Here is a 17704-nt window from a genome sequence, read left to right as displayed (position 1 = left end):
CAAAGTTTCTTCGCCCCCTCTCCCAGTATTAATCAGTAACTATTTAAAAAAATCTTTTCTGTTTATAACAATAATTTGATAAATGTGTTTTAGTCTTAATTTAAAAGCGGTGAGAAAAAGTAAATTCATTTATAACAATAGGGTTATAAATTTAGCATTTAAATATAAAAAATGTGGTTTTTAATATAATTATAAGTGGGGTCACACTCAGGGGCTTGCTGTGTGAAAAGTGTCGCCAATACAAAAAGTTTGAGAACCACTGAACCAGTCATTCAACTACCCTTCCGTAAGAAATGGACCTTGGAGAGCTCCCAGCATATCCATAGGGCATATGATCCTAGGTTTGGCCTAACAAATTAGTGAACCACCTGTGCATCTGAAAGGGATGAAAGAGCAAGTCCCATATCTTACTGCCCCATTTGCAAGCCTGAGTGATGAGTTTGTACTGTCCTCCCTGTGCTTCAGTCAGGAGGAGGAGGTGAGGTTACATTGACCACAGCTTAAGCTAGTGGATCATTTAGAAACCATTACTATTACCCAAGTTTGCATTGCTGAGGTAAACTATAAACACAGACTGCTGAGGTTTAGGAGTGAACTAAAATGGTAATTTAGGCTTATTCACCCTACTGAATAGACTCCTGGAGCCGGGTTCCTGACCTTTTTTTTTTTTTTTGGCGTGGAGGTGCGGCTTTTCCTTTTCCTTACTTTTGTGTAAAGGTGGTGGAACCAGTTTGCAGTCAATGTCCCAATCCAAGTGGTGATTGACAGAGCAGTTCAAACTGAAGGCAGAACAAGAGATGCATGTACACGCGAGAAGATGTATTACCACAGCAGGGAGTGGAGAGATGAATTTGCCTGCGTCTGAGCTATTGGACACACAATTAAATGAGTCTGAGTGGCCTCAACTCGCCTGTAATTGATAGGATCTTTCTCTCCTGTATTTCCTTCCTTAACTCGCAGCGAGCCTGTTTCTCAGCTGGTGCAAGTCAGTGTTGCTCCATTGGAGCAGTGTCAGTTTACACCAGCTGAAGATCTGGCCCAGTGTAATTAATTCAGCATGGTTGGAGGAACCCAAGTTGAGATAACAAACAGGAGATTACCTCTCACTCCATGGGAAGATTTCCTCATACAGACTGAGATTCACACAAGGGGTAGGAGTGATATTATACTGTGTCTTCTTGTGGAGAATAGATGGTTTGAGTTCCTAGCACTTAAGCTTTTTACTTCCAAAATAAACAAGTTGGCTAGGCTGCTGTATTGAGCGTATAGGGCGTGCCACTCATACAGTATGGGTGGTTGTTTGGATGGATGCCTTATCCTTCTTCATTTGCCTACAAGGCAGTTATGAACTGCTGCAATCCTTTTATTTCCAGTAGTGTGTTCACCATTTATAATTGCAGTGGCTTGGCAGAACAGAGGAGGGACCCAGAGATAGAACAGCATGGGTTTTACAGGTCAGGATTAAGTAACATCGGCAAAAATTGTGAGGAACCAGAATTAGAAGCAGACTAAGAAAGGCAGGATTTTGAATGTGCATTCACAGGCGCCAGCTTCCAATTTTTCCCGGGGGCGCTCAACCCCTGCTCAGCCCCAGGCCCCACGCTCACTCCACCCAAACCCCCACCCCACCCCACCTCTTCCCACTCTGCTCCACCCCCCAGCCCTTCCCCCAAAGCCCCATCCCCGCCCCGCCTCTTCCCGCCCCTGCTCCGCCTCTTCCCTGTCCCCTCCCCTGAATGCGCACCATCCCCACTCCTTTACCTCTCTTCCAGCACCTCCTGCATGCTGCAGAACAGCTGATCTGCAGTGGGCGGGAGGCACTGGGAGGGAGGGAGAGGAGCTAATCGGCGGGGCCGCTGGCAGGCAGGAGGTGCTGGGCAGGGGGGCAGCTTGGCTGCTGGTGGGTGCTAAGCTATGTGTGCACTGACAGACCTGTACGAGAAGAGGAGGACCTTGTACTGGAACAGAAAAAAGATTTGTAGGTAGAGATTAAAATGCACTGAGATTTGTTGAGACTCAGTTTTGGAAGTAGTGCCCCAATAAATAAAGAGGAAACTTTTGTCCAGTGCATTCAAAATCAAAGTTCTTAACACCCAACTCTCAGGACTAATTGCTAGTTCAATGCAAAATTTTAAAAGTGTGTGTGTGTTCATAGCTTCTTTGGCTGAAGTTCACAAGTGAGGTGTGGTTACAGAATGAAGTGGAGCCCAGAATAGCAGCAGGAATAGAAAATTCAGGACTGAAGTAGGTGCCCACTCCTGGAACTAGTAGGAGTGTGGCAAGTCAGGATTGAGATGCATTAGAAAAGCAGTGTGAGGAACACAGTGCCTCCCTGCTCTGTTATTTTAGCTAGTGCCACTCTTTATCACAGCAATATATAGTTCATCAAACTTTAAGAAAGTAAAAACAAAGGAGAAGCCAACCATTCCCCCCTACCCTGAACTTCAGTGACGAGCCAGACACAAAGTTCAACCCCTGCCCTTCACGTCCTGAGCCTCAGGGGTTAAAGCTCTAACTTTGCCTTTTGTTTGTGTGTTTGACAGACTGTTGTGAGGGGCAGCAGCATCGAAGTGGAGGGATATATCTCTGGGATACTGAATGATATTCAGAAGCTTTCTGTCATCAGTTCCAACACTCTAAGGGGAAAGAGCCCGACCAGCAGGAAGAGAGCCCAGTCACTTGGACTTTTGGGAGAAGACAGGTTCCCAGACATGTATCTTCAGAGCCCCGAGGTCAACTGGGAAGACAAATATGGAAACTATCTCAACTGCAATGGTGGAAGCAAAGCAGCCCGAAGGCAGACTATGTGGCCAGATTATAAACCCAGGACAAATGGGCAATCTCATCCCAATGGTATGGTAATGAAAGCAAAGTCCCTTGGGCCTTCAGAATTCCAAGGTGAGGGTGGGCGCTGCATCCAGCTCACTTCAGTTTTGCAGCACCAACAGCGCACCTATGTTCTGGCTGGGAAGAGTGACAAGGCAGAAAGAAGCAGCTCAGAATGCTGGCCCCAGCCTTGCCTGGTGGCACAAGTGAATCCCAGGCCTTCTGGGGCGGGAAGCCCTTGCCCCAAATCGAGGGAAAACAGCTTGAAACGGAGGCTGTTACGAAGTGTGTTGCCCTCATCTGGCGACTCAAATAAGTCAGGTCCCACCCTGCAGATAAAGGTACATTTATTTACTGCTTAAACCTAAATACACTGATGACTTTTTATCGTGCTGCAGTTTACTTTCACATTCAAACAATTCTGAAGAAAAACAACATCCCTCCCGTTAGGTTAATGATGGAGTCAAAGAAGTCCTGGCCAAAAATACAGAACCAAAGTGGAAGGAGAGCTTAGTCCATGCAAAGACAGATGATGATGTTCCTCACAAAATAGGCTGCTGAGCATCACTCAAAGTGACAGCCAGGTATAAAGTGCATTTGCTCAGTATAGCTCAGTTTGATGGGGCATAACTTATACTGGCAAAAGCACTCTCCTGGGAGCTGTATCTACAAGGAGGACTGACTGGGATAGCTGTGTTGGTATATCTATACTGGCAAACCTTTTCTCAGGGCTTGTCTAATTGAACAGTTAGTGTGCAGGAAGCTGGGGTGTAAATCAACCTTGCACTAGTGTGCCCACCAGTGTCCGAGTGGACCCTGCTACCACATACTGGAAGTTCTCTAGTGTGCTTTAATTTACTCCATTTTGAAATGGGAGTAGATCAAAGCACACTAGGGAACTTTTAGCACATGGCAGTAGGGGCCACTTGTGCACAGCAGACTAATGCAAGGTAGATTTACACCCCAGCTTTTTCACACACGGTTGATATAGACAAACCATAAACGTAGACTAGGCCTACAGATGCACACTGACCCTTTCCGGCAAGAGAATTGGGCAGGGCTGGGGCTCACATCAGGTTCATATCTTTTGTTCCTGAAGTTCAGGTTTCAGGGTGTCAGCCAGCCACCACAAGGGGTCAGGAAGGGATTCCCCCGCAGTGTATTCTGGGTGGTTTTTTTAATCTCCTTCCTCTGAAGAATCAGTGATGGCCATGGCTGGAGATGGGACACTGGATGTGGTGGGCCAGGGTTCTGAGGTGGCACCAAACATTCTCTCAGGTGCTTGGCTGGTTGGTGTCCCTTCCTCAGATTCCAACTGATGGCTATATGTGGGGTCCGGAAGGAATTTTCCCTGGTGTCAAATTGGCAGTGAGCTTGGGGGGTTTTCACCTTCCTCTGGAGGGTGTGGGTCACTTACCAGGATTATATGGTATATGTCATTTAATCATCTCCCTGCCCTTACAGGGGCCTTAGGCACTGGTGCACCTTGGTCCCTCCAGTTCTCTGCCTGTGGCACATAATAGTCTAGTCACCTGTGGGTCTCTCTTACTTTGGTCTCATTTCCATTGCTGGGTTTAGTGTGTGGGTGCTGGATAGTGTTGGTGCCCTTTGATAGACAGGAGGTCAGACTGGAAGATTTAGTGGTGTCTTCTGACTTTAAACTCTGACTTTAATCTATTTAATCTATTTAATCACTACTGTTGATGGGGATGGGATGATTTACAACTATTCCATTCCCTGGAAGCCTCTTTGTTTTGAGTGTATGACTAGAATAAAAAGCAACTGGTGCGATGGCTCAAGGCACTGATAATGGATATAGAATAGAAAACCTCTGGATCGCTGTTGTCAATTCAACTGAGGTCATTACCATCTAATAACTGTTTGGTGCCTTCTGTAAGATGGGTTGGTTCCCTGCAGGTCAGTTCTGAGTTATTGCTATGTTCCTTTATTCTGAGGAAGGTGACAAAGGCAGATGGGGACTGGAATCTCTGACCCAGCAGAACTGATTTGCTATAACATGCTGGACGGTGGTGCCCTTCAATCAAATGAGAACAATCACAGGAATGTTCTTCCATTTTCTTAAAGAATGGACACTTAATTTTCAAATACAGCTCTGTGTCTCTTGCTTTCTCTGTCCCTCACTCTGTCTCTTTACAGAACTCACTCTCTCTCTGGGCCTGTTTTCTTTCTCATTTTGTGCACAAATCTATCTGCCTGTCTGTGAGTGGCACTGAAAGAAAAACAGATCCTCACCTGGCGTAAGTCAACCTAGCTCCACTGAAGTAAATAGAACTATGCTGATTTACATCAGCTGAAGATCTGGCTCTAAGCCACTGTAAGGAATGATCATCTCTGCCCGCCCCTGTAGAAGGAAAAAGGACCTGTCTGAGATACCTTGCTCTATATTCTCACAGAAGTGTAAGTGTGTGTGGAAGTGGGGAAAAATAACATGTACATCTAGGGAAATGTGTAACTGTGGACAGATTGACATGGGAATACAGCTGGATAAAAATGGGAATGGGTATGCCTAGACAGACAGACAGGGAACAAAATGTAAGGATGGAACAGTGTGGGCTTGTGAGCCTCCAGATAGATGGACCCAGGGAACACCCACAGTTACCAACCTAGGAATGTGTGTATACATGAGGTGATAGAAGGCTGGAGCAGGAAATGTATGTGCATGTGGTTAGACAGACATGTATGAGCCTATGTGCATATAAAGGTCTTTTGTGTGCTTTAGGTTATAAAAAAACCCCACCCCTATTCTTGTGTAATAAAACAAGAGTTCAGAAATAAATACCTTCCTGTCAGGAGCATGTCTGTGCTGGAATGCAGGGGTAGAGCTGCTATGGGAGCAGGAAGTCATTGCTAACAGGCAGTTACTTCTGTGTGTATTTGTGCTCTCTGTGTGCCAGTGACTTCACAGCCATGGTTGCACACATGGGTGTCTGTATATGAATGCCTGAAAATGAGTGAGCGAATGGAGAGGTTACACTTCTGTAGTTTTTATTATCAACAGAAATCCTTAATAAAAATTCAGGCTTATATAGTTAAGGTCTAGTTTAGTCTCTCTCTGAGTGTCTTAAGAAGATTTCTAAAAGTGAAGAATTCTCTCTATAGCGGTAACTATTATCTGCCTTTCCCTCTACGCCTGCACTATCAGCTTTCAACTCTCCATCTAAATAATGACAGATAAAGGTTTGTTGCCACTGAATATTTGTTTACCTATAAATTATAAATGATTGATTTGCTATTGATGGGCAATGGAAAGTGTTTTGATTAAGCACTTTCCGGTGAAGCTGATACTGTGAAGTATAGCTGGAACAGGCTCTCTCATTTTGCAGCTGACCACACTTTATGTTGAATTTCAATTAGTCAACATCGCCTGGGCGACCGCTGATGCTTAGACATCTTAAATCCTATAGAATTTATCTTTTCTGGAGATCTATCCATTTTATTAGTGTGAGTGAGAGTGTGTGTATTCTTAAGCCATATCACTGCAAGCTGTGATCTTATTAGCTCTCATAACCTGAATAGGGTTGTGCCTGTTTAGTACTTGAGTGGGAGGTCTCCAGAGAGAGCCCTGAGTACTGCAGCAAAGAGTGTTGGTAATTCAGATTCCTTTTGAATCAGACCTGAGCCAGTGGCATAGTAAGGTGTCACATGACTCTGTGCTGCTGGGGGTCTGACCTTTCCAATAAGACACTGCCCATTTACACTATTAAAAATCCCATGGCACTTTTCCCAAAACAAAGCGAGTTAACTCTGATGTCTTGGCCAAATTCCACTTTGGGGAATTACATTCTGCCTACTTAAAACTCTCCCTGCACCTGTAACTGAATACTTACAGAGCACTTTTTATCTATCTACCTCAAGTGATTTACAATGTATGTACGATTCATTATCCCCCATTTTTACAGACTGAAAAAAATGAGGCCCAGAGCAAACCATATTTTTCAAAAGTGCCTCATGATTTTGGGCGCCTCCATATTTGGGTGTCCAATTTGAGACACTTTCTAGGCACCTGAGTTTTTTCAGAATGTGCTTAAGCTCCTACCCTCTTGAAGTCAGCCCCTTGAAGGTGTCTCAAGATGGACACCCAAATCCCTAGTTACTTTTGAAATTATTGGCCTGTGTGACTTGTCCCAAGTCATCCCATAGGTCAATGGCAGAACAGGGAATAGTACCCAGCTCTCCTGACTCCTAGTCTGGTGCACTATCCACTGGACCACACTGGCATAACATACTAATCTAATCAACATTTTTTTAATCCACTCTTCTCAGTCTAATGCTTTCTGCAGGCCCCAGCAGTGGGGTTCTCCACGCAGTCCTGCAAACAAAGCCCAGTCTCTTCCGCCTGACCAGCCAGCACCAGATTTAACCAGGATAATTTCAGAAGCTGGTACCCCCCAGAAGAGCCCAACAACTGAGAAGGCAACTACATTGCCACAGGGCAGGCCATCACCAGCAGGATCCCCCCGAAACAGACACACTCAGACCAGTTCCAGCAACCTTCACCTGTCCCAAGACTCTTCTGCTAAAGGACAGTTGGCCAGTGAGGACCCTGTGGTCGTGACTCATGAGCAGTTCAAGGCCGCCCTCAGAATGGTTGTGGACCAGGGTGATCCCCGGACATTGCTGGAGAACTATGTGAAGATTGGTGAAGGGTCCACAGGCATTGTCTGCATCGCTCGTGAGAAGCACTCTGGGCGACAGGTGGCAGTAAAGATGATGGATCTGAGAAAGCAGCAGCGACGGGAACTTCTTTTTAATGAGGTGAGGATGGTAACAGGTGAGCGGTGGACTGTTCTTTCTGTAATGAAGCAAGGACAGCGATAGGCTCATCTTTTATTTTTCATGGAGGGAAAATGGTAAGGAGATGAGGATAGTAAAAGGAGGAAAGAGAAGGACCATCTTCCTTTTTAATGAAGTGAGTCTGGTAATAAGAATGAGAGGGGGCATAAGAGTGCTTCAGTGAGCCTACATCACATGTGAGACAGAAAGACAAATGGAGCCCACCTAGATCTTTGGGGGAGGTTTTTGCTTTATGGTTATGGGTGATGTAGTTGTGTGGTGAAACATATTTCCTACTTTCTCAGGTGGTGATAATGAGAGACTATCAGCACATCAATGTGGTGGAGATGTATAAAAGTTACCTGGTGGGAGAGGAACTCTGGGTGCTCATGGAATTTTTGCAGGGAGGAGCCCTCACAGACATTGTGTCTCAAATCAGGTATGAAGTACAAAGAAAAGAATGCTACCCGATGGGCAATAGCATGACTGTAAGGCCTGTGTCATGAAATTCATTTGGAGAACTTATTTTTTGTTCTGATCATGATTGCAATGCCTTATAATTATAAAATTTTATAACTGAAGCCACCAATTCTTTTGAAATAAGTGGTGGTTCCTCTGATCTAGGAAGTGGGAAGCACCTAGGTTCATAAGACCCAAAGCTGTCTCTGCTGGTGACCCAGTATTTGAAATATTGCAAATAAAAAAACTGTGTGTTTTAATTAGATTTGAATGTAATATAGTAGAACCTCAGAGTTGCAAACTGACTAGTCAACCACACACCTCATTTGGAACTGGAAGTAAGCAATCAGGCAGCAGAGACAAAAAAAACAAATGCTGTACAGTACTATGTTAAACATAAACAACTAAAAAAATAAAGGGAAAGTTTTAAAAAAAGATTTGACAAGGTAAGGAAATTTTCTGTGTGCACGCGCGTGCGTGTGTGTGTGTGTGTGTATACACACTGAGGATGTTGCCTGGGCCGCAGCTGTGTTCTGACTGGGCCACAGGTTGAGAACAATTGGCTTAGCGTACCAGCTTGGAATATGAATTTGGGGACATGGCTCTTGTTTAAATCTAAAATCTGTTTTACAAACATGATTTGTCTGAATTTAATGCTTGTGAAAGATTCTGAATTGACAGCCCTTGAGACAAAAAATCTACTTATCAATACAAAAGGGATTCACAGGGCAGTGGTAGTACTAGCTTTTCCACATTGCCCTGCTTCAACCCTGAGCTGGAGGAACCAGATAGGGGTGAAATTATAAAGTAGTTCAAGCTTCAGGCTCATCTGCTTCTTGGCTTTTTTTTTTTTTTTTCTCTTCAAAAAATTACCCACAACAGTACCACTTCCGATCGCGCTCATGTTTTTTGTGATATGGACACTTGCTCATTGTGAACTAAAAGTAAACATCTTGAAAAATTACTGATAACAGAAAGGGAAGTTGATTGAAGGGTCACACTGCACTTCTAGGAGATTTTCATTGATTTAACCTGTGTGGTCAAATGTGAGGCAGCTTTACAATTCTGGGTTTTATTTCAGGCTAAACGAGGAACAAATTGCAACAGTGTGTGAGTCGGTGCTGCAAGCCCTTGGATACTTGCATTCCCAGGGTGTGATTCACAGAGACATTAAGAGCGACTCCATTCTCCTGACCCTTGATGGAAGGGTAGGCTTCCTGTGTTTAACTTCCTCAGTGTCCAACTCACCCAGGTTCTTTCCTTTGACCTTTCCCATCAGCCTCTCCTTCCCTTTCTCGTCTTTTCCTAGTCTCACCTTCTCTTTTATCTTCTGCTGCTGTAAACTTATTTAGTCTCCTACCCTTCTTACTGTTTTTCTACTCTTTTGCTTTTCTCTTTGTCTTATCCAGTCATCTTCTCTCTGTCCACTTGGTCTTTATCTTTGTCCCATCATCAACTCCCTCCTTTGTTTAAAGATTCCAGTGATCTTCCTTCTTCCCCCTCTCTCACAGGTGAAACTCTCAGATTTTGGCTTCTGTGCTCAGATCAGTAAAGATGTACCAAAAAGGAAGTCCTTGGTAGGAACTCCATACTGGATGGCTCCAGAGGTTATTTCAAGGGCTCCATACACTACTGAGGTAATCTACCGCTTTCCTAATGCAAGAGCTAGTAAATAACAGTCTGAGATATTACAGGGACTCACTGAGATAACAATAAGAAAAGGAGTACTTGTGGCACCTTAGAGACTAACAAATTTATTTGAGCATAAGCTTTCGTGAGCTACAGCTCACTTCATCGGATGCCATCTAAGGTGCCACAAGTACTCCTTTTCTTTTTGCGAATACAGACTAACACGGCTGCTACTTTGAAACCTGAGATAACAATCTATTCCTCTTCTCAGGAGACAGTTAGGGCCCATACCAACATAAACAACTATGACAGAAAACTTGGTTACAACATAGTTATTCCCTGACATGGTTAAAACATAGTTCAGTCTGGTAATGTAAACAGGGTGTAACTAAATTTTAACTGTTACTGAAACTTGCTACAACCCTGCATGTGTGGACAGACTCTAGCAAGGAGAAGCTTGGGACATGAATTGGAATCACTGAATTAATTTATCCTATTTTCCAGGAGAGATGAGGGAAAGGGAACATGCACAAACATGCACACGCATGTTTTATGAAACAGCACTGCAGGTGACAGATTCCAAACTGATAAGCCGTTATTTATCCATGGAACAGATAGTCTGAGCAATGACTATGCAGTTATCTCCAAACTACATCATCATTGTGGCTCAGTCCCAGCCTGGGAGGAGCAGCCTCTTGGGAGGGCCAGTCTCCATAGTCCATTCAGTCTTAACAATCTATGCTAAAACAGTATGCAAGGGGTCCAGTTAGTGCTAATCTGAGTTAATATTTCACTTTTTCAATAAGATCAGAGAGCTGTCTGAGATGTTATAGCACTTGCTTTAGAGATACAACCTTTTCTTCACCCGCAAAGAGATCAAGAATAGAGAGTAGGCTGTTGTTATTGACTGTGTTCACAGATGTAATACTCTGCTGCTGCAGGTGGATATCTGGTCTCTAGGGATCATGGTGATAGAGATGGTGGATGGAGAACCCCCCTATTTCAGTGACTCCCCAGTCCAAGCAATGAAGAGACTCCGTGACAGTTCTCCTCCCAAACTGAAAAATTCTCACAAGGTCAGTATGTCTGCAGGCACTTTGCAATCTGATAAATCCCTGATTGCCATGTGGGGACTGAGTAGCTGAGGTCCAGATAGACTGTTTATTAATATATCACATCTGGCTATGGAATCCCAATCCCACCAGGACATTGTTTCTTGGGAGGCACTTTCATTCCTGTTCGATGGAGGCCACAGGCTGATGGATTTATCTCCGTGCTTCTGCCCAGCTCAATAGACACTACTCAACGGTCTCTTTCAGATCTCAATGCCATGGTAAGTAGTGACACCTAGTGACACTGACACCTAGTGACTACTACCCCTAGTAAAAACAACGAGGAGTCCTTGTGGCACCTTAGAGACTAAGGAATTTATTTGGGAAGTCTCTAAGGTGCCTCAAGGACTCCTTTTTTGCTGATACAGATTAACACGGCTACCACTCTGAAACCTATCCCTAGTAAAATACCTTTGGTTACTGTAACGCTGCTTGCCTTATATGATTAGATCAAATCCTGGTCCTGGCAAAGTCAAGAGCAAAATACTGCTGAATTCAACAGGGCCAAGTCATCACAGTAGCGAATGTGAGGGTCCTTGCACCTGGTGTTTTGAAATCTTCCATTTTAATGGCACTCTCAGCTGTAAAGCCACCTCATGTTTAAAAGAAAGGAATGGTTCTAGGTAAATGATGGCTCATGCAATGAACTGCAGCCACTCTGATAATTAACCTAACTTGATCATTACTTATAGAAAATTAGCACTAATGTTCAGAAATAGTGATTTCCTCTTCAGTCACGAGTTAAATTGCTGTGTTAGTTTTTTGCCTTTGCAACACTAATATTAAAAAATCAGGACCAGATTTTGGCATCAGAGAATCCTTAGGTGACATACAGCCAGTTCTGGCCTCCTCCCTCTGTGCACGCACTTCTCCCTCAAGAGTGACCCCTTGGGGGCAATTACCAACCAGCACAATTTATAGCCTTTGAGTTCTCTAAATTGTCTTGGGACAGGGGAGTGAACTGATTTACAGGAGACCTTGGGACCAAAACGCGGACCATAAAAATACCTATGATCAGGACTCCCTCCAGCCATGTGAGTGGAGCTCAGTTGTAACTGAGGATTCAGTGCTCCATTACTACAAAAAGAAAAGGAGTACTTGTGGCACCTTAGAGACTAACCAATTTATTTGAGCATAAGCTGTCGTGAGCTACACCTCACTTCATCAGATGAAGTGAGCTGTAGCTCACGGAAGCTTATGCTCAAATAAATTGGTTAGTCTCTAAGGTGCCACAAGTACTCCTTTTCTTTTTGCGAATACAGACTAACACGGCTGTTACTCTGAAACCTGCCATTACTACAATTAATTGTTACTATGATCAACTAGTGCAGTACTGAGTTGACCAGATTAAGCAGAATTCACCTCTTCTTTCAAAACAGACAGCTTTATAGACTAAGTACTAAGGGCCAGATTTTGCCACCCGTATTTAGTTAAGTAATGCCTCACCCCTCAAGTAGCCCCAATTAAGTCCGTGAAATTACTCATGCAGTAAAGTACTACTTAATGCGAACAGGGTTGGCAGAATCTGGCTGTAAGTGAACTCAAACTGTGAAAACGTATCCCTATATGAAAACAAATTTAATTAGTGACATTAAAATAGATGTGTAAGTTGTGATTACTTGTTACCTACTTTTGATGTTGATATAGAGAAGTAAATGTCCAACATGTGACATTAGACATCCAGCTCCTGTTAATGGGAATTGTACATATCAACATGTCCCCCTATTAGAAATGATTAAAACATTGCAATGGTGTTCAGATCTAATGTTTTTAAGTGTGTGCAGATGTATTCATCTTCAAATACCAGCTGTATCAGATTTCCACTCCAGATTCTGAATTGTTTTCAAATTTGCTATCTTGTGCCATTTCCCCCAGTTCCTCTCTGTGACCAGCAGGAACAAGGCTTAATTTACTAAAATCCTAATTTCTGAAGGGATATATATTGTCACTTCAGAAAACAAGAGTTCTAATGAGTTTTTCCTTGCAATCCACACACAATAGAGCAAAGAACAGAGGGGCAAAAACTAACATAAATCTGGGGACAATGAGAGACAATCCCATACTCCCCATTTGCCAACTCCATAAAAATCATGACCTACACAAATGTGAAAATATAGCACCTAGTGTTAACATGAAGTACTGCAGAATATCCATAAGGGATCCTTCCCCTCTTAAATTTTTGTTTGGGAACACCTGATTTTTCACCTAGAGTTAATCAGATGCAGGAATCTTCTTTTTTTTTTTAAACCCACTATTATGTAAACTTAGACCTGATTCCATAAGTTGCTTGACCTGATTGGTTCTTTTTCCACAGACTTCTCCAGTTCTGAGAGACTTCTTGGAACGGATGTTGACACGAGATCCCCTAGAAAGAGCAACAGCACAAGAGCTTCTGGATCACCCCTTCTTGCTCCAGACTGGACTTCCAGAGTGCCTGGTCCCCCTTATTCAGCAGTACAGGAAGCGCACCTCCACCTGCTGACTCTGAGCATGGGGAAAAGCCAGTATCCCAGCACTGGAAATTCAAGTTCTCTTCTGGAAACACTGGTTGTACTTGACCAAGAACTCAAGCAGTGTCACTCTGCGAACAGTGCTTAGAACTTGTCAGTATTTTTTTTTTTTTTTAAAGGATGAATGTGAAAATTCCCCCAAGACCTTTAGCTGCTTCCCTTTTGCTGAAGACAATCAAGTCAGACCCAATATCTTTCAAGAACAAAACAGAGGCATGACATGGCTTCTGGAATCTTGTATTTCTCTTACAAGAATGGCATTTTAAAGATGTTTGAATTTGTATATTGAAGTGTCTGCAAACTCTGGAAAATTTTAACTCCTGGCTATCAAATTGGAACTGTATTCCCCAAACAAAAATGTGATCTTTGTTTTTTAATGCTAGTTGTACACCGAGTCCTGAGCTGACCCAAAAGAGATGCATTTTGAGGCACCAACGTTCTAAAAAATCCTATCTTAAACAATGCACAAGGATTTCAACACTTTTTTGAGACTTTTCTCTTATTATTTTATCTCATTCCACAAGTGTGAACATCATTGGGCCTGGAAAAGAGCTACCTGGAGGGCAGATGTAATATATGTTTGGTTGCTTTCCAACTTCCTCCTTTGCATCAAACTGCTTCATTTCTATGGAGAATATATGTGGTTTAACAAGACAAAAAGGTGGTCTGTCTTGACTCGACCGCATGATCTTAGATATGTGGAGGGATGATGATCCTTGGCAAAGGCCTTCTCTAAGTGTCTCTCTCTCTCTCTGCTCTATAGAGAAAGTACTGCCTGCCACCAGAATCCTATGGCTGAAGCTTCATAACATGTGACACCACTACCTTTTCCAACACTGACTTGAATGGGAGGCAAAATGGTGTTCTCAGCAGGAAGGTTTTAAGAAAGCTTGTCCCAGGATCTAGATCCCCCTGGGTACATTGGATTTATATCAAGAAATGCTGCCTTGAAACAGCTGTTAGGTAGGACTTTGTACCATTGTGAATTCTGTAACAGGCTCAATAAAAAATTGAAGATGTCCTGTCTATCCCATTGGAAGATGTTTGTTTTCTTGGTGAGAAAGTTTGGCTTCCACCTCCCATGTTTTGTTACAGTGAAGGGTGATGAGGGGAGGGAGCGGTTGTGTGTAGTTTGTAATTGGCATGTCCACCATCCTTGAAATGTCTGAAGGTTTCTGTTTGTGTAAGGAGCTGCTTCAATCTTTTTTAAAGTAAATTTAGAGTTTTTGTACAAGCTCATTGATCAGTGAGATAGTCATGGTCACTTTGACTCCTAGGTCAGGTTTTAACATGTACAGTAATGTGTTTAAAGTCATGCAGATATCTGGAACTTAGTCTTATCTGTGAAACTGGGATATCATTTTGCAGCCAAATTATAAAGATCATAGAAATTTGGATTTTTTTAGGGCACCCCAACTACCCAAAAAAAAAACCTAATTATTGAATTTTCTTTAGGATGTTTTTTATCCTCCTCTTTCCCTCTACCACCTTCCCTGTTACAGATTTTGCAATAGACTTTTAGCTGTAATAAATAACATGAAATCATCTAGCCGCCTGGATGAAACTTTGATGCAAAAAATTTCTGTATTTCCAAGTATCCTGTCTTTTTATGCAAAAGAGCAGAGCCTTTTTAAAGAGGCCTATAATTTGAAACACTGTCTGTTTGTGAATTGGTTGCACTTGTGTTTTAAATTAAAGTAGATCTTGATCTATTCATTAAGCAGTTGCACTTTTGAGATCTTTTAAAATGTGGTTACAGTTTTGAGATGGAAGGAAGTGGGTAAGTGAGCGAGCCACAAGTCTGTTCTAATACACTCACCTACTTCAGAGGGGATGATTTCATAACTAGGGGTACCACAGCAAGAAAACTGAACCTTGAAAGGAGGGCTTGATTGGACACAGGTTGGAGAGTTCAAATTCAACAGTAGGATTTGAGCTTCAGCCCAATGCTGTCTAAAAAAGGTAGAGGGGAAGGGAGGCTAAACTCTGAGCCCTGGTCTATACTACGAATTTAGGTCGAATTTAGCAGCATAGGGTCGATTTAACCCTGCATCTGTCTACACGACCAAGCCTGTTTTGTCAACTTAAAGGGCTCTTAAAATTGATTTCTGTACTCCTCCCTGGCGAGGGGAGTAGCGCTAAAATCAACCTTGCTGGGTTGAATTTGGGGTAGTGTGGATGCAATTCGATGGTATTGGCCTCCAAGAGCTATCCCAGAGTGCTGCATTATGACCGCTCTGGACAGCACTCTCAACTCAGATGCACTGACCAGGTAGACAGGAAAAGTTCCAGGAACTTTTGAATTTCATTTCCTGTTTGGCCAGTGTGGCGAGCTCATCAGCACAGGTGACTATGCAGAGCTCATCAGCACAGGTGACCATGGAGTCCCAGAATTGAAAAAGAGCTCCAGCATGGACTGAACGGGAGATACTGGATCTGATCGCTGTATTGGGGAGAAGAATCTGTGCAGGCAGAACTCCGTTCCAAAAGACAAAATGCCAATATATTTGCCAAAATCTCCAAGGGCATGATGGACAGAGGCTACAACAGGGACACACTGCAGTGTCCTGTGAAAGTAAAGGAGCTGAGGCAAGCCTACCAAAAAACAAAGGATGCAAACGGTCGCTCTGGGTCAGAGCCCTATATACGCCGCTTCTATGATGAGCTGCATGCAATTCTAGGAGGAGCCCCTACCACTTCCCCACCACTGTCCATGGACACCTGCAAGGGAGGAGTCTCACGCAACAGGGATTAGGATTTTATGGATGAGGAGGAGGAGGAGGAGGTGGTTGAGGATAGTGCACAGCAGGCAAGCGGAGAATCCCTTTTCCCCGGCAGCCAGGAACTGTTCATCATCCTGGAGCCAATATCCTCCCAACCCTCCCAAGGCGGGCTCCCGAACCATGAAGCTGGAGAAGGCACCTCTGGTGAGTGTACCTTTGTAAATATAATACAGGGTTTAAAAGCAAGTGTGTTTAATGATTAATATAATTATTAATTAATATAATAGTTAATTTGCCCTGAAGACTTGGGATGCATTCACAGCAAGTATAGCTACTGGAAAAGCCTGTTAACGTGTCTGGGGACGGAGTGGAAATCCTTCAGGGACATCTCCATGAAGATCTCCTGGAGGTACTCTCTGTGTTAGCCTCAGGAGACTGATAACATTCATGGTCACCTGGATGCAATACAGCAAATCTGTTTAAGGGGACATTCAGAGGTGCCTGTTCCTGCTGGGCCGTTTGCCTTTGGCTGAAAAGAAATCATCCCTGCTGTTAGCCACATGGTGTGGGGAGTCCCGCAGCTGTTCGTGTTTGGCTGACAGGGATCTTCCCTGATACTAGCCATGTGGTGGTGAGGCGATCATCCCAGAGAATTGGGTGGTGGTGGTGGGGGGGTTGGGTTGGGTTGTGCTGCACATTCACCCTAAAACCACAGCCCCTCCTTTTAAATGGCCAACCCAAGGGTTTTGCTTGGTATGGGAAAGGAGGGCACTGCTGTTTGAAACCGTTCCCACACGTTATGAAGGTTGAAGAAGCTGAAACTCTTTGCCTTACCATGGCTGCCTGCAAGCCGAATTCTGTTGCCCAACCGAGTGTGTGTGATGTCTCACACCAAACCGGCAGGCACTCAGTATAAGAGACAAAATGCGACCTTGTACCAAAAGCACATGTGCTATGCAATGTGAATCGCTTGATTCAGTGTGAAATAGTCTTACATTTTAGAGAACAAAGGGATCTTTTCAAATACTACTCTCCCTTTTTTTCCTCCCGCAGCTGAAAATGTTTCTACACTCCCCCATCATCTCCGTCCCAGAGGCGAGCACAGATTAGAAGGTGAAAAAAACTCTCTCGCAATGAAATGTTCTCAGAGCTTATGCAGTCCTTCTGCACTGAAAGAGCTCAGCAGAACGTGTGGAGGCAAACAATGGCAGAGTCCAGGAAAGCATTAAATGAACGTGATGAGAGGAGGGAGGAGCGCGATGAGAGGAGGCAGGATGCAATGCTGAGGCTAATGGGGGAGCAAAGTGACATGCGCAGGCGTCTGGTGGAGCTGCAGGAAAGGCAACAGGAGCACAACGCCACTGCAGCCCCTGTATAACCACCTGCCCTCTTCCCCAAGTTCCATATCCCCCTCACCCAGACTCCCAAGAAAATGGGGGGTGGGGGAGAGGCTACGGGCACCCAGCCACTCCACCCCAGAGGATTGCCCAAGCAACAGCAGGCTGGCATTCAATAAGTTTTCAACTGTAGTGTGGCCTTGTCCTTCCTGCCTCCCCTCATCCAGCACCCCACTCGGTGCTTCCCTCCTCACCCACCCCTCCCGGGCTACCTTGTGAGTTTTCCCGCAATTTGTGTGATGAATTAATAAAGA

The 17704-nt window shown here is 43.9% G+C and overlaps 1 protein-coding gene across 1 annotated transcript in view; it reads left to right on the top strand.

Moving 5' to 3' along the window:
• PAK6 (p21 (RAC1) activated kinase 6) overlaps positions 1-17704 on the top strand; it is a 33347-nt gene extending 15643 nt beyond the window's left edge. The window contains exons 4-11 of the mRNA XM_073348805.1: positions 2544-3167; positions 7111-7602; positions 7926-8059; positions 9161-9287; positions 9591-9716; positions 10650-10784; positions 13135-16257; positions 17107-17704. Coding sequence (XP_073204906.1) covers positions 2544-3167; positions 7111-7602; positions 7926-8059; positions 9161-9287; positions 9591-9716; positions 10650-10784; positions 13135-13302 — 1806 coding nt within the window. The 3' untranslated portion in view covers positions 13303-16257; positions 17107-17704. The remainder of the gene's footprint in view (positions 1-2543; positions 3168-7110; positions 7603-7925; positions 8060-9160; positions 9288-9590; positions 9717-10649; positions 10785-13134; positions 16258-17106) is intronic.

Source organism: Lepidochelys kempii, chromosome 6 (assembly GCF_965140285.1).
Source record: "Lepidochelys kempii isolate rLepKem1 chromosome 6, rLepKem1.hap1, whole genome shotgun sequence".
Lineage (NCBI taxonomy): Eukaryota > Metazoa > Chordata > Testudines > Cheloniidae > Lepidochelys > Lepidochelys kempii.
Note: the sequence above shows the minus strand (reverse complement) of the source record. Positions and strands in the feature narration are given on the sequence as shown.